At 40.9% G+C, this 19,751-nt stretch overlaps 1 protein-coding gene across 1 annotated transcript in view; it reads left to right on the forward strand.

The window, feature by feature from the left end:
* The window catches only part of LOC149467792 (periodic tryptophan protein 1 homolog), an 88,132-nt gene that overhangs the window by 45,809 nt on the left and 22,572 nt on the right, over positions 1–19,751 (forward strand). Inside the window, exons 9-11 of the mRNA XM_089671213.1 lie at positions 6,928–7,024; positions 8,766–8,827; positions 13,644–13,755. Coding sequence (XP_089527339.1) covers positions 6,928–7,024; positions 8,766–8,827; positions 13,644–13,755 — 271 coding nt within the window. The remainder of the gene's footprint in view (positions 1–6,927; positions 7,025–8,765; positions 8,828–13,643; positions 13,756–19,751) is intronic.

Consider the following 19,751-nt stretch of genomic DNA (forward strand, 5'->3'; position numbering starts at 1 on the left):
TCGTGCTCTAGTCCCCAAACTTGGGACTATACTGCTATATAAATAGCAAAAAAAAATAAAAAATTAAATCAAATATTGAGTGAATCCACAAATGAAAATCCAGTGACACTCTATGATGAACACATAGCCTAATCAATTTATAAAAAAGTCCACAAAAACACGTGCCACCAATTATTAATAAAAAAAAAAACAATTGTGTAATCTTCAATATGGCTGGATATATAGAAACCTCCAGCGATAAATATAAATCTGGCAGGTGAACAAAAAGTATAATCCTTCACCGGTAAGATTGCCCCCTCACCTTCATGAAGCGACCCCACAGGGTCAAAAAGCTTTTTTGCTATTAAGCACAGCCAACCGCTCAATCCTCCACGTCAGATTTGGTATCACAAACAGTGGTGGTACCCCCCTTCAGAACTTGCAGGTATCACCTCTCCTGATGGTTTTCATATGATCTAATTGTACCTCAGCTTCCTCATCAGTGTTTATAAAACAAGAAGACAAATCCTTCCATCGTGTGATATGTTTCATTTATTGATGTAAAAAATACTATAAATGGTCACTCACATGTGTTACGAGAAAACAATGCTCACAGATCCTCATAGGAACTCCTGGGTGTACTCCTATGGGTGTATCAAGATGGCGCTTGTGTCGGAAGTGATGTCACCACATTTCCGTCTCTCGTCCGACTAGTTGCGTCACTAATCATGTGACTTCATCAGAAACCTGATGAAGTAATGTGATTAGTGACACAACCAGTCACGTAACTACATCAATAAATGAAACAATATCGCACGATGGAAGGATTCTTTGGTTGGACCCAGACCACACACTGTGGGCACTAGATCTTACATGGACGCTCTCCTTGGCACTTAGTGCAACACATTGTGTTGACAGCAGGGTGCTATACAGGACCATGGTCCATTCCTTTTTGAACCCAGTGTCTGAAGAACCCTTCATGCATATGCCCACTGTGACTGGCAAAGCCTGAATAATATATACAGTCCAGTGTATATTAACAAGTAATACATGGTTACCCTGTATCTCTGACCATTATTGTAAAAATGGGGACATTTGGAATGTATTCACATCGCAGTATAAACTTTTCAAATTTGGTGCTAAAACTCAAACACTGAACTTAGTCTCAAGTGGATGACCAGGTGTTATATCACTCCACTGGTTTCACACTTTGCTGCCGCTTTTGCTTAGTGCTGTTAAAGGGAAACAGGCATGTCCTCTCACCTTTTGGATTTGTTGAAGGACAGTCTAACCCTGGGTTACTGCATATTCCTCCCAGATATGCTTATCATTTACTCAGCACTTTATTCCATGAGTACCCCACAGGGGAATCCGCCATTGCCATGTGGCAATGGCGGGATTCCACCTACTGACACAAATGATGGGACGCTATTCCTCCATATGACACCAACTATGGGGCACGATTGCTCCCAATGACACCAGCGATGGGTCACAATTTCTCCCAATGACACCAACAATAGGACCCAATGACACTGCTGTTGGGGCACAATTCCTCTCACTGACACCAAAGATGGGGCATTGCCACAGTCCGGCCCTCCTAAAGTCTGAAAGACAGTAAATTGGTGCTTTGTCTAGGAAGTTTGGAGACCCTTGGTCTAGGGCAATAAAAAAACAGCATGATTCTGTATTTCAGGATCATGTCATTACAGGGCAATACAGCAATTGCCTTCTGTTCTGTTTTTTTTTTTTTTTTTGTGTGCTTGCACTAGAACAGGTCAAGAGACAAATTTTCAGAATGGTTCCATTCACGTGCCAAATCTTATGGCTACAAGCTTTGTTTGTTGCATTGCCCCTCTGTCTTTCCCTTGTTTCTAGAGTGTTCACAAAGGTCTTAGCACCTTTTGCTTGGCCACATTAGAACTCAGGGCATCCAATTCACAAGCTGTATAGATTGCCTTCTTCTTAAGGACTCATCTTCCTTCCTGTTGTCAGAAAATGTCCACAAGACAATTCAGATACTCCAGGCCTTCAGCTGTGTAATCAATTTCAACAAATCTGCTCTCCAGCCTTCCCTTCATCCGGAATACATGGGTCTGGTCCTGATACATCCCAAGTGAAAGTCTTTCTCCCATGAAAGCATGTTCTCTCTTTAAGAGCCTATGCTCAAGAATTGAGATCTAAGAGACATCTGAGATTTTCCATGAATGTTCTAGGCCTAATGGTAGTCTCATTTGAGGCAGTACCATTTGGCCAATTCCATTCAAGAACTCTCCAGTTCAACATCTTGTTGTCCTGGAAAAAGCAGATTCCTTCTTGTGAATTAACCTATGCTTCTGTCCAGACATTCAAGGAATTCCATATCTTGTTAAATCACCACCCCCATCCCTAACTGTGGAGAAGTCCTCCCTTCTCTGTTAATGGAAACTTATCAAAACGGACCCCCAAGTCTCTGGCTGGGAAGGAGTCTTCCAATCCCCAACAGTCCAAGGAACATGGACTCCCCAATAACAACTTTCAGTACTGAATCCCCCCCCCTTCTAAAGGGACACCAAATTAGGGTGTAGTCAGACATTGCTGTAGATTTGGTCTACATCAGCCATCAAGGGGGCACCAGTAGTGTGGCTGCCATAGAGGAAGCAAACCATATAATCTCAAGGACAGAAACTCGCTGTCCAGGCGAATGGATACCTTCAATCTGATTTGACAAAAATAGGGGATCCCAGATGTGGGCATCCTAGCCTCCAGATTCAACAGCAAATTGCCAATGTTACCAGAGTCAGGGATCCTCTAGCTCTAGTGTCTCATGCCTTAAGCTAGTTTCACACTATTGCATAGTGGGAATGCACACACAATCATGCATGTTCCTGACATGTGAGAGAAACGCACTGCTGTTTAGAAGATGCACAGAAGTGCCATTAATTCTTATTGTACACCCATGCTTCAGCAAAACACTTGCAGGAAATCTCATGGTTCCACAGCACCATGTGAGTTCATGTGGCTTGATTTTGAAAAAGGGTCTAGAACAGCAATGGGCAAACTACGGCCCGCGGGCCGTATACGGCCCGGCGGACCTTTTAATCCGGCCCGCGGAGCTAGGCTCCCGCAAGGCCAGTGGTCGGCAAGCCGCGGCTCTTTACAAACTTAGATGCGTGCCGGGCGCCCGCTCCCCTCCCTCCTCTCGGGCGGGCGGGCGGCCTCCTCTCCTCTTCTCCTCCTCTCCCCTCCCCTCCTCTCGGATGGCCGCCCCCTCCCTCCTCTCGGGCGTCAGGACTCTGCAGCTGTCACGATGTAGGCGGGGCAGCCTGGATGTAGGCGGGGCAGCGTGACGAACTCTTCTCTCACAGTCCTCCCTGAAGACCAGAACGGCGCGGGAATACGAGAGGAACGCGCGGAGCAAAGGTAAGTGAATTGACACAGGGGGGACTTACTATATGGGGGACTTACTATATGGGGGACTTACTATATGGGGGATGAATTACTATATGGGGGACTTACTATATGGGGGATGAATTACTATATGGAGGACTTACTATATGGGGAATGAATTACTATATGGAGGACTTACTATATGGGGGACTTACTATATGGGGAATGAATTACTATATGGGGAATGAATTACTATATGGGGGACTTACTATATGGGGGACTTACTATATGGGGAATGAATTACTATATGGAGGACTTACTATATGGGGGACTTACTATATGGGGAATGAATTACTATATGGGGGACTTACTATATGGGGGACTTACTATATGGGGAATGAATTACTATATGGGGGACTTACTATATGGGGGACTTACTATATGGGGAATGAATTACTATATGGAGGACTTACTATATGGGGAATGAATTACTATATGGGGGACTTACTATATGGGGAATGAATTACTATATGGGGGACTTACTATATGGGGGATGAATTACTATATGGGGGATGAATTACTATATGGGGGATGAATTACTATATGGGGGACTTACTATATGGGGAATGAATTACTATATGGAGGACTTACTATACGGGGAATGAATTACTATATGGGGGACTTACTATATGGGGAATGAATTACTATATGGGGGACTTACTATATGGGGAATGAATTACTATATGGAGGACTTACTATATGGGGAATGAATTACTATATGGGGGACTTACTATATGGGGGACTTACTATATGGGGAATGAATTACTATATGGGGGACTTACTATATGGGGGACTTACTATATGGGGGATGAATTACTATATGGGGGATGAATTAATATGGGGGATGAATTACTATGTGGGGGATGAATTACTATGTGGGGGATGAATTACTATATGGGGGATGAATTACTATATGGGGGATGAATTGCTATATGGGGGACGAATTGCTATATGGGGGACGAATTACTATATGGGGGGTGAATTACTATATGGGGGATTAATTACTATGCTTACTATGGGGGAATATTACTATACTTACTATGGATGACACATACACATCATTCATCTACTCTTGGTCCGGCCCCCGGGTCCAATATATGAACCCATTGCGGCCCTCAAGTCAAAAAGTTTGCCCACCCCTGGTCTAGAACTTCTTTCCCTGTATTTCTGTAGGTAGGGCAGCCCATTGAAATGGATGGGCTGTCCTACTCATAGAACGCGGGTCACACAGTTCTGAACTGGGCCTTATTCTCCCAGTTGCAGTTCAAGCTGATTTACTCCTTCCCTCCAGAGTAAATTCTGCCTCATTTGCTCCAGAAAATAGAGCAAGAGTGGAAAACAGTAATCATAATTGCAGCAAACTGCATGATTAAAGCGGTATTAAATCAAAAGCAAACATTTATTTTATTGCAACTTACTAATTCCTAAATGTGATGGCTGCATTTATTTTCTTTTTCAGGTTTGCTTTCTTTTATTTTCATTTGTTATTCTAGTCTGTTGTTTTTCAAAAGAACAAGTTGTTTTGCATATGTAGTAATTAGGGAGTTGAGGCGAACCATTTACCACTGACAGGGGTACATAAAATGATCAGCTTTCATTTATTTATGTAAAACATTTATCCCAATAGGAAAAAAAAACTGTTTGCTGTAACTGCTTATAAAATGTTTGGTGGAGGTTGGTTTCAATTTGTTAGTGTATGTAAATCTGCTAGTACTTATCTAACACTGCCCTCCTCCTTGTGACAATGCTGCTGTCCAAATTTTCCCCATGTGCCCCTTCATCCAGAGTACAGGTACTATAATACAGGAGTTGTGTTACTGACTAGAATACCAGGTGTAAACAGAGGGGAAAAAGCCTAACAAAAAGAAAACCAATGCAGCCATCACATCTAAGGACTGGTATGTTGCAATATATTACATTTTTGGTTTTGGGTTTAATACTGCTTTAGGATAAGTGGAATTTTGACTTGTAAATTTTATATCTTGGAGTACAGTACAAGACACAGACCACTCTCCTTGGTAGTCTGCATTGCTTGCTACAAAACTGAGGACTAATGGAGTTATAAGGGAGGTGCCCAGGTGTTGTCCTCAAACTTTTTTCCAGAATCCACTTATTTGAAGGTACACACCAATAACTCATGGTATATGAATACTCTGCCTGTGTCCTGTGCTGTACTCCAAAGATATGGAATTTACAAGAAAGTCAAAATTCCTTTTCTACCTGTGGAGTAGAGTTGGATCCTGAACTGCACTCTTGAAAATTCCCCTGCCCTTGAAATGCTTTTACAAGTATGGGCCAAGCACAGAGTAACAAAAAAAAAAAGATTAATCTAAGACATGTTTTCTGAGAAAATAGAAACGTCCGGCAAGGTAAAAAATAAGTGTTTCTGCAATACTTGGCTTATAGTAGGTTCCCCATTGTATTTCCTTCCTGCCACTAGAAGTTCTCAGTCACCAAAGGACAAGAACTGTTTTGGGACTACAGAACACCTACCCTCTCCATCTCCCTAACATAAGGGGGGTGTTCTGTAGTTCACAAAAGTTTGCTGGTTGCAGGGTTGATAACATTATTTGAGATAACCCTCTATAGTACCCAGGATAGTACTGGGTATCTGGCAGGATCAACAGACATTTTTGTGCTTGGTGATCCAATATAACAAAACTCGTTCAGTGGTATATTTACCAAAATCAAATGAAACAAATTAGAGAAGTTAATTTTTTAAATATAAAAATGCATTAAAAGACCATATTTTGCAGTGGAGGTAGCACTCTTCTCTGTGGAACTCCATACTTTTGTGTATTGACTGGTGTGAAACTGTGAGGAGAGTAGATACTCGCTTTATAGACAGCCCTGCATTCTGGTTCACCTACAGGGTAAAGGTTGTAGTTATTTCCACATAGGTAGTTGCATCAAGCATAAACCATTAAACATTCAGTAGCTTTTACTTCCAATATATTTATATTACTGTACACTGAAAGCACTTATTTAATTCTGACTGATGGCTTGTCTTCTTTTGCTTTTTGCAATCCATTAAGAGACATTTCATGCAATTTGCTTGATGAAAAGCACATTTTAGATCCGTGTCTGATGGGGAGGAAAATCTGCTTTTAATATCCTCCCTTTTATTCCAGGAAATGTTTATTATAATTATTGTATTTCCATGCTTTTTTTTTCTTGCATTATAGTGTTTGATCTTAAATCTGCGTGTCTGAAATAGTACTGTACATGGCTGGATTTTAAACATAGACTTAGCTGTCACTATAGCAGCCCATGAAACTACTGGGAGCCAGGATGATCTAGGGCACATGAAGAACACATGGCATGATTTCTTGCTTTTGTTCATCTTGAAGTGTTTTAACCAGTGCCCTGGACTCTTTCCTGCTTTTACCAACCATTGTAGGGATTACTTTTTTCCAGGAATCCCAAAAATCCTGTGTTTTTTTTTTTTTTAATTTTTTGATCTTCCCAAGCCATCTTCATATCACCTATACTAATGACCATTCGTTCTTTCTTTCTATCCAGAAACGTCCTGGCCAGTGCCTCTGAAGATAACACCGTTCTCCTCTGGGATCTGTCCGTGGGTAAACCAGCTGCCAACCTTACAATGCACACCGACAAGGTACAACAGACATACAGTTTATGATGACTGGTTACTTTTTATCACTCTGTTACCATTTATTTATACAAAGATTTCAGCATAACATATGTGCATTTAACACAATTCATGCTTGTTATTTACCCGTAAAAGCCTCCCTTGTGTAGATTTATCCAGTAGCCCTAAGATTGTTGCTGCGTTTGGCCATCAAGTAGCCCTCCACCGTATTCCCCTTTTCTCAAAATACTAACAACAACTTACAAAGCCATCCACAACTTGGGCCCCAGCTACATCACTAACTTATTCTCAAAATACTAACCAAATCGCACTCTTTGTTCCTCCCAAGACCTGCACTCTAGTTCCCCGGTCACCTCCTCCCATGCTCACCTGCAAGACTTCTGCTGAGCCTCTCCCATCCAATGGAATTCCCTACCCCAATCTGTCAGACTATCTCCTACTTTGTCCACTTTTAGGCGATCCCTGAAAACCTTTCTCTTCAGAGAAGCCTATCCTGCCTCCACTTTACAACTGTGCATGTATTTTCTCTATCGGCTCATCCCCCAAAGTTATTACCTTTTGTATCACATGACCCTCCCCTTGTAGATTGTAAGCTCTAACGAGCAGAACCTTCTGATTCCTCCTGTATTCAATTGTATTGTAACTGTACTGTTGTAAAGCTCTGTGCAAACTGTTTGTGTTATATAAATCCTGTATAATAATAATAATAATTTTCTCTTTCCCCAGCAACTACATGAGAGCTTATGTGGTGAAGGGAGCTGGGTCAGCACAGACAGTAATAAGACACTTTTAGAAGAGGAGAATGTTATAGCGCACAAGGAGGGGAGGGGGGCTGTTCTAGGGCATTCATTCTCCTGGAGCAGTCTCATTTTCTAGCAAGTTTAAAGATACATTGCAGGTGAATAATGAAAATGGAATTTAAAGTGGTTGTAAACCTCAGACATGAAATATGAACAAAAAATATCCCTCTACGGTGTGTACTTGTCTCGTTCCAGAGTATCAAGTGTTCTCCTGCTATCAGCATGAGTCACTTCTGACAAGTTTTCATGACACCACGAGAAAAGTGGTGATATGGAAGGGCACAGCCTGTGATTGACAGCCCCAGCTCTGTTCCTGTGTGCTGTGTGAAGGGGATGTGTCCTTTCCCTTCAATCCGCTCACAGAGCTCCTCACTTATGTAACTTAATATCTCTGCCCCCTGCTTTTCAGAGCTGAGAAACAGATACAACTTATGTAGGAGGATTGATTTCATAATTGTGTATCATACAAAGATGAAGTCACTTCACTGGGTATACGTAAGGGTTTGCAACCACTTTAAATGATAAATACAAGTTCAACTCCAGCTAACACTTTTTAAACAGAGCAACTTCCTTTTGGGGAAAAAGGGTATAAACTATAACAAAGGTTGAGTATTGTGGTTTATACCAACCCCCTTAACTGTCGCTTTTGCCTGTCAGCTTGGCTTGCATATAAATACTGAATATGGATAAAGGCATTTGACCTAAAAAGGAAATTACTGTAATTTACTAAAAATGATTGTCAAAAGTAATAACCCCTTTAGTAGTTAGTGATTACCTTTAGTAAGAACAGTGGGACCCCCTTCCATTAGTGGCAGATGTCCCTTTTAAAGGGAGACTGTTGCTTTGCCCATTCAAAGTAACATTGTCTACCATTCAGGGCAAAGTAACATTGTTCTCTGATGCACTTGTTAGATTTTGTCTGGGGCTAATGAATTTTTATCTTGTAGGTACAAACACTACAGTTCCATCCCTTTGAGGCACAGACACTTATATCTGGCTCCTTTGACAAGTAAGTATATCTGATGTGAAAGGACATCTTTCACTAAAATGTCATACATATGTCTGTAGCAGTACGTTCTAAATCATCTGTTTATTTTTAAAGATCTGCAAAGCTTACATTGATATTTCGCATATTTCAACATCACATCCAAAGGGAAGACCTCACAGCCACCACATACATCCGTAGTCCTCAGCAGACAAACTACACCAAAAATATTAATAATAATAAAAAAAAAACATTACTACTGCTAATGGACTACCACGGATATTATACAATACATATACAATGAAAGTAAAAACCAGTGTTGGCAAGCAGTCTACAGAAAGAACCATTTATTATACAAAAGTTAAAAACAATATATGGTATATCAAATAGAACTGTGCAGCGCTAATCAACAAACCAAAAAATTGTTTTTACTATCTAAAAAATGTAATCCAGTCTTGTGAAATAAATTAAATTCAATAATGCAATAGATGTGTAAAGATTATTTTATGGTCCACCTATTCATTTCCAAATATTCCGTGACTCAGTTTTTATCTTCTATGACGAGCGCACTATATATTTTATTATTTTATACATGAGCCCAGTGAGGTCCTTCTTCTGTCCTTCAACACCACCACAATCTTGTAAGTGATTCTGCTCACCTCCAAGTTATAAGAGGTCTGATAAAGCCCATAGAATATTACAAGGAAGCTGTCTCACACATCCACTCTCAAAGGCGTTCCTGATTTTATTCGCTTCTATCCACCAGATCAGCTCCATTCCATATCTTATGCCCCTTGGACACAACCTCCAAATTATAAATAACAACTCTCTTCCAAAAACATCTGCTATACAGGCAGCAGCAGGAAATCCCTGGAGCGCAGCTCTGGGTGCAGGAAGAGATCACAGTCAAATGGTATTCTGTTCCCCATAAAAACCCTCCATCCTAGCATTCTACAACTTGACACTTAATTAAAGGATACGTTCACATTTGAAACATGTTACCTGTTCCACCCGTATTTAGGGTGGAAAATGTAACCCGTTCCAGCTCTTGCCTTTCCTCCCCCCGATCCTCCTCTCCCTGTGACAGCAGGCAAGGGATCTTCTCCCTACATCTGCTGTCAGTTTTATAACAAAACAAATGGCTTTGCAAGACTCCACCCACATGACTGTGTCAATCACTCAGAGTTCTGTGAATGAATAAACTACAGCTACCATTGACCACCACGTCCAGTGGCTTGTAGTTCTCAGTGAAGTGTGACGGTGCTGGTGAGCACTCTTGTAGTTCATTTATTCTTCTCTTCCATTCTATGACTGTGTGTTCATACAAAGCATAGGCAGATAACTGTTCTCAGTGTCTAGAGGATCCTTGCATTGCATCAACAGTCAGCAGATTGCGTTATCCCCGGTTCACATATGTGCGGCCTGCGATTTGCGCGGGCATTAGAGCCCATTCATTTGAATGGACTCACATGCCTCGGGAAACGCATGGAAGAAGTCCATGCACTACTTGGAAAATCGCAGCCTGCATGGAAGCCGAGGTTCCCAGTATGGTTTTGATTTCCAGTGCGGGCGGCACGCCATTAGAATTAATGGCTCCTGCCTGCGGGTCCCACATTCCTTTGTCTGTGTGGTGCGGCTGCAGGTATTTGTGCGGGTCCTGCAGCAGCACCACCCGCACAGATGTGAACCAAACCTTCCAGACTGCAGAGTAAGGGTCCTTTCACACGGGCGTTCCATTTTTTTAAATCGTTTCAGTCAAGTTTTTTCAAAGAAAGTTTTACATCAGCTTTCATCCGTTTTTTACATCCTTTACCAATGCAATAACAGGTGCAAAAATGGACCGTATGTCCGTTTACCTGTTTTTCGTCCGTTTACATCTGTTTTTTTGTCCGTTCTGTTTTTTTTTTTTTCTACAGAAGAAAAATATGGTTTTCTTCCGGTCAAAAAAAAAAAGGATGTTAACGGATGCTTACATTAACGGATAGAAACAGATGATCATCCGATAGTCCATAGAAATACATGGGTGTCCATTTTCATTTATAAACGGAAAAATGGACATACGGAACCCATGTGAAAGGACCCTAAAAAAATCAGTGCACATTTTTTTTACCTGCAAAAAGATGACAATTTATTATTATTATTTTTTTTTTTAATAAAAGGCGAACTTAGCCTTTAAACTTTCTATGTCAGCTCAGGATCCTTCTACTTGTTATGGAGATCTATAATGGAAAATCCTATTTCTTATACCTTTCCTGGAAGATGAACAAAAACACAGATTTCACATTGGCCTAATTCCTTCAGCCGCACACAGTTTTCTAGTGGCAAGGACTTTTCAATGATGCTGTTTTATGGCTCTTTTGAATGCTGGGTTGAAGGTAGCGGGATCCATATGCTCAAAGAATACATACTTCCATAGTCGGTGATTTCATAACCAGGTTCAGGAAACTGAAAAATCATCAAAGTAGGTTATATATAGAATCCATTCATTTTAATCATTGTTCATGGCTCCAGTGGAATATATCCATGCATTATTCACAGACAAAACATATTCTCCTCCCTGGTGAGATATATAGAAAGAACTCTCAAGGTGGATTGTGTATTCACCACAGCAAAGTGTCCTTATACTGGATGCATCTTAACCTTTCTGGGGGAGGAACACCACTCTCTACCCTTAGGGAGTAATTCAAAGCAAATTGTGCTACCCTGTTAGTATCAGCAGGAGTATAAAAGAAAGTGTACTCCTGTGACCCACAAGAGAAGTATGGCCAAACATCTATTTTAAAGCTTGACAGATATAAAAGACACAAATTAACTTGTTGCTGTCATTATTAATACACATTAAATGCTAGCAGTGTAAGTACCTTAGTTGGATCTGGTATGTTACAGTTCCTGTACAACAGGGCTGGAGTGTGAGAGTAAAAAGCAGCAACGGGAGTCAATAAGTTCATGTACTGACAATAAGCATGCTGTTAGGAGAAGCAGCACAGTGATGAGCCGCTGCTTCTCCTTACACTGTCCATTCACAGGTTGGGAAAGGTTCAAGATGACCTGGGCACAGAGGAAGTGGTTTGAATGATGCTGGCTAATACAGAATAATTTTGGGTATAGATAAATATTAAATCCCTGGAGCAAGCGGGAGGGAGATGTATGTGGAGTATTGGGGTCTGCTCACACCTGTGAGTTGTGTTTTATATCACAATTTACCTGCATTGCATGAAGAAGCCTAATCAATGATGCTGCTTGCCACGCTTTTCTTAACACGATGCACAGATCATTCACGTCTGTGCGTGGTGGCGCATTACAACACGTGTCTCACAGTGTGTTGGGGTGATCTTTAAAATGAATGGCAATATATTGCACCGCAGTATTATTATACTGGATTTATATAATGCCATAAGTTTGCTCAGCGCTCTACAATATAACGGGAGACAATACAGCAACCATACAGTTCAATACAAGAGGGAAAGGAGGGCCCTGCTCCTTGGAGCTTACAATCTAGGAGATACCCCTTACTGTGTGTTGCAGTAATGTATGCTCTTGTTTCACAGTGCATTAACAGAATGCACCAATGTACACAGCCCCCGACAGTGTTCCCAACAATGGTGCAAATTTAAACACAAATTGCTGCATGTTCACTCAAATGTCCTCTATATAGGACACCGATTTAAAATGCATGTCAACAGTTTGTGTGGAGCTGTCTCTGTAAATTCCACTTTAGTGCATATTTATTTCAATCTTGGAATAGCAACCATTTTTCAATGATAACCAAAGGCAAAATTGCTATCAATACAAAGATAGGATCCATAAATAGCCCATGCCATCTGTTAATTGTGCTGGATGGACCTTGAATGCAATTTTCAGGATGTGACTTCTCTGTCATCGAGTGCGCTGACAGTGTGAACCGCCGCTCGCCTGGGACCTCGTCTACCTTGGCAGCAGATGGGCCCGTGCTGTTGTTGTTAGAACATTTATCTAGTACAGCCTGTCTCTTGGTGGAATGTGAATATTATTTCTCCATGAGCGGCGTAATAAATCAGGCTGTGCTCCGTCCCCTGTCACATGGAGCACAGAGGTGTCGGATCTGAAATGCGTAGCTCACACTCTCTAGTCTGCTTTTTGTGCTCAGGATTCTGCATGTTCTAAAATTGTGTTGCTGTAGAATTTTCATGTTGAATGTTTTTTTGTTTTTTTTCCATCCTTTTTGGGTTCATTTCCACAGGTGCATTGATACTGTGCTGGGCGGTTATTCTAGTGCAGACCGACTGCATGACAAGGCAAAATGTCCTGTCACCTGTATAAGTAGCACTGCTTTGACATCCCATATATGCTTTCTGGATTTATTAGTCAGTCTGTGTAGCTGAAACACCTTAATTTTAAGGCCTCATGCACACAGCACTAAAAAAAAAAAAATACTTCTTCTACAAACACTTGTCTGTCTTTTACTTTTTTTTTTTTTTTTTCTAATTTTTCACCCTGTATCGAACTTCATTGTTAGCCTATGTGTCCATGTACACATAGGTATTTGCAAAAAACATAATTTGTGCGTTTGGGCAGAAGAAAAGAAATCTAAATGCTAGGCGAATTTAGCACTTTAGCATACATTCATTTCAATGGCCAGAATAAATAAAATTTTGGCCAATGAAATCAATGAATACCCAAACACCTTGATGCACACATTTTTAAGTTGCTTTTTTCCTGGCATGAGCAAAAAGGAATCCAGGAGTGAAAAAAAATGTCCTGTGTCTGAAAGACAAGTGTTAGGATACATGAAGCCTTCTGACAGGTAAATAAATAATATTGCGAAATATTTATCTTGTATTATCTGTTCTTTACTCCTCAGATCAGTAATATTGTACGACTGCAGAAGTCCCCAGGAAAACCACCGAACATGGCGATTCAGCGGAGAGGTTGAAAGAGTAACGTGGAATCATTTTTCTCCCAGAAACTTTTTAGTAAGCATTTTTTCTGTTTTCTTTAGAGCAGTCGTGTACAACATACTGTATTTGCACAGGTTTGGCAGACTGGAAGTGTCTAAATCATGTTGCTCTCCAGTTTTTGTTATTAAAATGTTTAATAATTTGACACTTAAAGTTTTAAAGCTGAAGTTTAATATGCTTTTACGTTCTTTCCTGGTTGCTTCCTCCTCATCATCAGCAGGACAATGACATTTTTTAAAAGAAACTTTGTTTTTATTACATACCTTATTTTAGACCCAGTGATATCACTGGGTGTCTGTGCTTCTCTATGCATTTCAAGCAGATCATGGCTTATTAGAGGTACCTAGGTTCCTGAAAACGTAACCATCACCCTGCCCAAGCACTCCTCTCACCAGCCCTGGTGAAAGCAGTGGGCTGACTCTTGCCTTCAATCCTTCAATGCCTTGTTGGGTGGATTTCAGTCTGGAGGATTGGGCTTTCCTAGACTAGCAGTATTTGCATGCAGATGGTTATAAGTACTTCCCTCGGCTGATTCCCGCTGTCTGTGGCAATAAACGCAGACAGCTAGGCTCGGGAGCGAGCCCACACAAGTTCCCCTATAGAAAGTGGCTTTCTATTGGGCACTCGGCAGAGGGGAGGAGCCAGAAGCGCTGGCAGGGGACCCTGGGGGAGGAGGTTTGGAGCTCCTCTGTACAAAACCATTGTACAGATCAGATAAGTGTAAACCTGTTTTGGTATTTAAAAGTAAAAAATAAACAAGAATTTACAATCACTTCCAGAACTGCATTGAATCGCATCTTTTATATCTGCCCAGATTTTGGCTTTCATTTTTCTTATTTTGATAAACTTTGCAAATCTTAAAGCTGTATTGGATCCAAAACCAAATCTGTTTTATTTTTAGTATTTTTTTTGTTCTACTGTTTTCACCTGGTGACCTGATCAGTAACACACCTCCTGTATTAGAATGTTCCCATTCTGGATGAAGAAGCACAGGGGGCACCTTTAGACAACAACATTGTCAGTCGGGGGGGGGGGGAGGGTAGTGTTTAGATGTATTAGCAGTTTTAGTTACACTGAATAAACTGAAGCCAAACTCCAGCTAATACATTTTAAGCATTTACAGCAAACAGTTTTTTCCTTTGGGGATAAAGGTTTTACATAAAAGCTGATCATTGTAAGCACCCCTGCTAGAGTTGAATGGTTTGTCTCATTACTGTAACTGTAACTGATACACTCTGCTGGAGAGCTGCTTCTTTTGAAAAACATCAGACTCAATGGCAGGATCACTAGATGTAAACAGAAGAAAGAGCCTAAAAAGGAAAACAAATGCAGCCATCACATCTAAGAATTGGTAAGTTGCAGTATATTAAATGTTGTTTTCTGGATTTATAACCACTTTAAGTTTCTCTGAATAAATCAGACTTGGTTTTGCCCTAGCCTTCTAATTTTCCTATTGGCCGTTTATTGTGTTGTAGTGGGCAGCTCCACTGATCTACAGTGGACGGCTATTTAAAGGAGAAGCATAGATCTGCATATAACTTTAGCTGCCTGTATTGCGCGAAAAACCAACCACTTTGACATTTAATTGTCAGTGAAGTGACATCTGCCTATGTCTTTGTGCTCTGAATAAGTCAGACTTGGTTTTGCCCTAGCCTTCTAATTTTCCTATTGGCCGTTTATTATGTTGTAGTGGGCAGCTCCACTGACCAACAGTGGCCGGCTATTTAAAGGAGAAGCATAGATCTCCATATAACTTTAGCTGACTGTATTGCTCAAGAAACCGACCACTTTGACATTTGATTGTCAGTGAAGTGACATCTGCCTATGTCTTTGTGCTTCATATGCTTAGCTTGAAATGCCTAGCTATGAAGGTGACAGCAGTGGACCATGCCTGTGCATGGTCACTCATAGTCTCCTATGGGAGACTGTGTGAAAGGGTGACAATGTTCAGGAACGATTGGGAGGCAGAGCAATGTAGCCCTTTAACAGAAAGTTGATTATAAAACAACGTAAAAACCAACACTTTTCTTTTACAACTACTCAGTGAACAGATGCTTTACACACATACATGTAGAGCTCATTCAGACGTGTGATTAGTCCTGTCCTCTGTGCAGAGCCGCTGGAAGATGTGTGCACATCCTCCTCAGAGCTGTGTGAAGGCAGTCCATAGAAGTGGATGGATACGCAGCAGCTGCATGGACACAATGACACGTCAAAATTTGACGTGTGGGCAGGAACGGGTGTATAGATCCAAACGCACAGTGTCTGCCTTTAGGTCTGTGCACCCATTCCTCCCTTCATGTCAAACTCTGCATGTGCATTCACTTCTATGGGCCTGGGCACAGCTCTGAGGTGCATGAAAACACATCAGCTAGCGGCTCTACACAAAGGAAAGGTCTAATCCCATCTGAATGATCCCTAAAACACTAAATCATGTAGCAGTGCTCTAGTTCACCCCTTAATGATGACAATAAAATGAAAAGTAGAACTATAAGCAATTTTTTTTTCATTTTGGATAGAGCAAGTGAGGGTTACAGTGCATCCAGAACGTATTCACAGCGCTTAACTTTTGTCACATTTGTTATGTTACAGCCTTATTCCAAAATGGATTCAATTATTTTTTTTCCTCAACATTCTACAAACAATACCCCATAATGACAATGTGAAAGAAGTTTGTTTTGAAATCTTTGCAATTTATTAAAAAAAAAACACCACATGTACATAAGTATTCATAGCCTTTGTCATGACACTCAAAATTGAGCTCTGGTGCATCCTGTTCCCACTGATCATCCTTGAGATGTTTCCACAACTTGATTGGAGTCCACCTGTGGGAAATTCAATTGATTGGACATAGTTAGGAAAGGCATAAGCTTGTCTATATAAGGTCCCACAGTTAACAGTGCATGTCAGAGCACAAACCAAGACATGAAGTCCAAGGAATTGTCTGTAGACCTCCAGGACAGGATTGTATCAAGGAGCTGATCTGGGAAATGGTGCAGAAAAAGTTATGCAGCATTGAAGGTCCCAATGAGCACAGTGGCCTCCATTATCTGTAAATGGAAGAAGTTTGTAACCACCAGGAATTTGCGTAGAGCGGGCCGCCCGGCCAAAATGAGCGATTGAGGGAGAAGGGCCTTAGCCAGGGAGGTAACCAAGTCACTGTGAAAGAGCTCCAGGGTTTCTCTGTGGAGAGAGGAGAACCTTCCAGAAGAACAACCATCTCTGCAGCACTCCACCAATCAGGCCTGTATGGTAGAATGGCCAGAAGGAATCCACTCCTCAGTAAAAGGCAAATAGCAGCCTGCCTGGAGTTTGCCAAAAGGCACCTGAGGGACACTCAGACCATGAGAAACAAAATTCTGTGGTCTGATGAAACAAAGATTGAGCCTGAATGCCAAATGTCATGTCTGGAGGAAACCAGGCACCGCTCACCACCTGGCCAATACCATCCCTACAGTGAAGCATGGTGGTGGCAGCATCATGCTGTGGGGATGTTTTTCAGCGGCAGGAAATGGGAGACTTGTCAGGATTGAAGGAAAGATGAATGCAGCAATGTACAGAGACATCCTTGATGAAAACCTGTTCCAGAGCACTCTGGACATTGTCATTATGGGGTATTGTTTGTAGAATGTTGAGGAAAAAAATAAATTCAATCCATTTTGGAATAAGGCTGTAACATAAGAAAATGTGGCAAAAGTCAAGCGCTGTGAATACTTTCTGTATGCACTGTATAACCCATCTGATCTTTTTTCTCCATTGCGGAGATTTTCCCTCACTTCCTGCCCCATAGCCAAACAGGAAGTGAGAGGAAAAACCTGCAAATTAAGGGGATTCCTTGGTGACCCCCATGTCACCAGAACTAGTGTCCCCATTGGAAGATTTCCCCTCCTATTAATTTTCTGGGGACAACACAAAATGTAGGATTTCCTTTTACTATCACTTTCAATTATAATGATAAACAGGACAAATAGAGAGGGTAAATCTCCTCAACGAGGGTACAGACAGTAATAAAAAGAGACAGGTGTTCAAATCCCTCTCCAATCTATCCAAAAAAAAAAAGAAGCTTTGCCTTTAGTTATACTGTAATGCCTGAATCCGGTTGCAACTTGGTGTATATTAATAAAACTGTACGTATCTTTTACCTACTAGGGCCACACTGGTGTACTGCAGTTGCTGTGCGTTTTACCATTTGTCGTAGCTGTGGTCCCATGGATTTCTATTAGTTCACGTGTTTTTGCTGCAGTTTCTGAAACAACACCACATTTCTGAATGCTGCATCTTTGGTTTGCTTTCAGAAGACATGGCAAAAAGCACAACCTAATAGGAGTCCATGAGATCGTGGGTAAAATGTACAAAAAACCTGCGCTTCACCAGTATGAACCTGGCCTTAGTGTATCCAGCTGAAATTTTTTTTTTCTGGCAAATGTTAATGAGTATCTCTTCAACTTCATTTGTCTTTTTAAAACACTAGCTGTATATTAATTGCAGTAACCCTGACCCTTCACAACAAAAAAACTAAATAGGATCTCCTACTCCTGATGTGCATGGGGTTGCAACATATGTGCCTTATTTGTTGTTTGCAAGTGTAGCACTAAAGAGTAAAACTCCACGCTCAACCAATTGTGCTGCAAATATCTGGAGGTCAGCTCAACCACATGTGCTATAGATAGAGGGACAAAAATATTATAAACTCCCAATTGTTTGGTTTGTTTGTTTTTTTTTTTGTTTTTTTGTTTAAGTTAAAATTAAAAACTTTTCCAGATATTTGTAGCTAAAAGGTCTGTGAGATGGCAGCCAGCTGTAGGAGTTAGAAGCAGCTCTGTAGAGATCCAAAAGAGACAAAAAAAAGCAACGCCGTCTGAGTGTAGTATGATAATAAAACAGCTTTATTCGCATGTGTAACAGCTTACAGAAACGGTACCTGTAGCAGGCATGTAGAATCCCACTGCTTTATTCACATCCGGCCGCTCTGGGGCACAACCCAGATAAATGAGCGGTGGACTAGGCTTATTTGGAATATAACTCTTTATTTGGCCCGCTTGGCTTTGTTGTCCTCTGGCTCAGCCCATATTGGCATACTCCAATATGGCCACTGCATGGCCTGATGAAGGAGCACACATGCTCCGAATGCGCCCCGTCTGTCTTGTGCTCCGGTTGTGACGTCGCCAGGTGTCAGCGTCAGATACCCTAGGAAAAAGGGTCAGCTGCACACCAGAGGATAGATGAATATAGTGTGTATTTATTGATCCATAGGACACACAAAACACCAGGACATGAATACAGGATCTGTTAACGCGTTTCACACGATCTCGTGCTGAATCATAACAAAGAAAACAACAAAAGTTCTGTCTTTATATAGGTATTAGTTAATAAAGAACACCTGTCCTAATCAGCACTCCTGAATCCTGAGGGTACGCCTACTAAAAAACCATTGTATCAAAAATAGTGATCTCAGAGAACAAGAAAGGAGGAAAAGAAAAAGGAAAGCAAAGTGGAATAAAAGGAGAAACAAAGAAAGAGAAAAAGAATAATGGATAAAAATAATTATGAAAAAATGATAAATAGAATAACATATACACAAACACAGATAAAAGCGAGTAAATATCCCAAGAATATATGGGCTAAGAAGCCACATTTGTAAATAATCAAAATTTAAATAATAATATATGCAAAAACCACATACACAAAAAAAAAACAAAATGCATGTCTACTTGGGATAAAATACAAACAATTACAGAAAATCACAAAAAAAATACATATTTAGACTGGAATGTATCAAAACAGCAGAAAAAATATATATCAAAAGTAACGCATCGAAAAACAACACATCAAAAAACAAAAGTAACGTCAGATTCCCACCAACCAGGGAGGTTTGGAAACCACCAGATTGGCCCAGACAAGCTGTCCTTTCCCACAGAGGCTGGATGTGAACACAGCAGTAGGATTCTACATGCCTGCTACAATTACTGTTCCTGTAAGTTGTTATACTTGTGAATAAAGCTGTTTTATTA

Source organism: Staurois parvus, unplaced genomic scaffold (genome assembly GCF_062004578.1).
Source record: "Staurois parvus isolate SC_StPar_1 unplaced genomic scaffold, SC_StPar_1.0 ptg000101l, whole genome shotgun sequence".
Classification (NCBI taxonomy): domain Eukaryota; kingdom Metazoa; phylum Chordata; class Amphibia; order Anura; family Ranidae; genus Staurois; species Staurois parvus.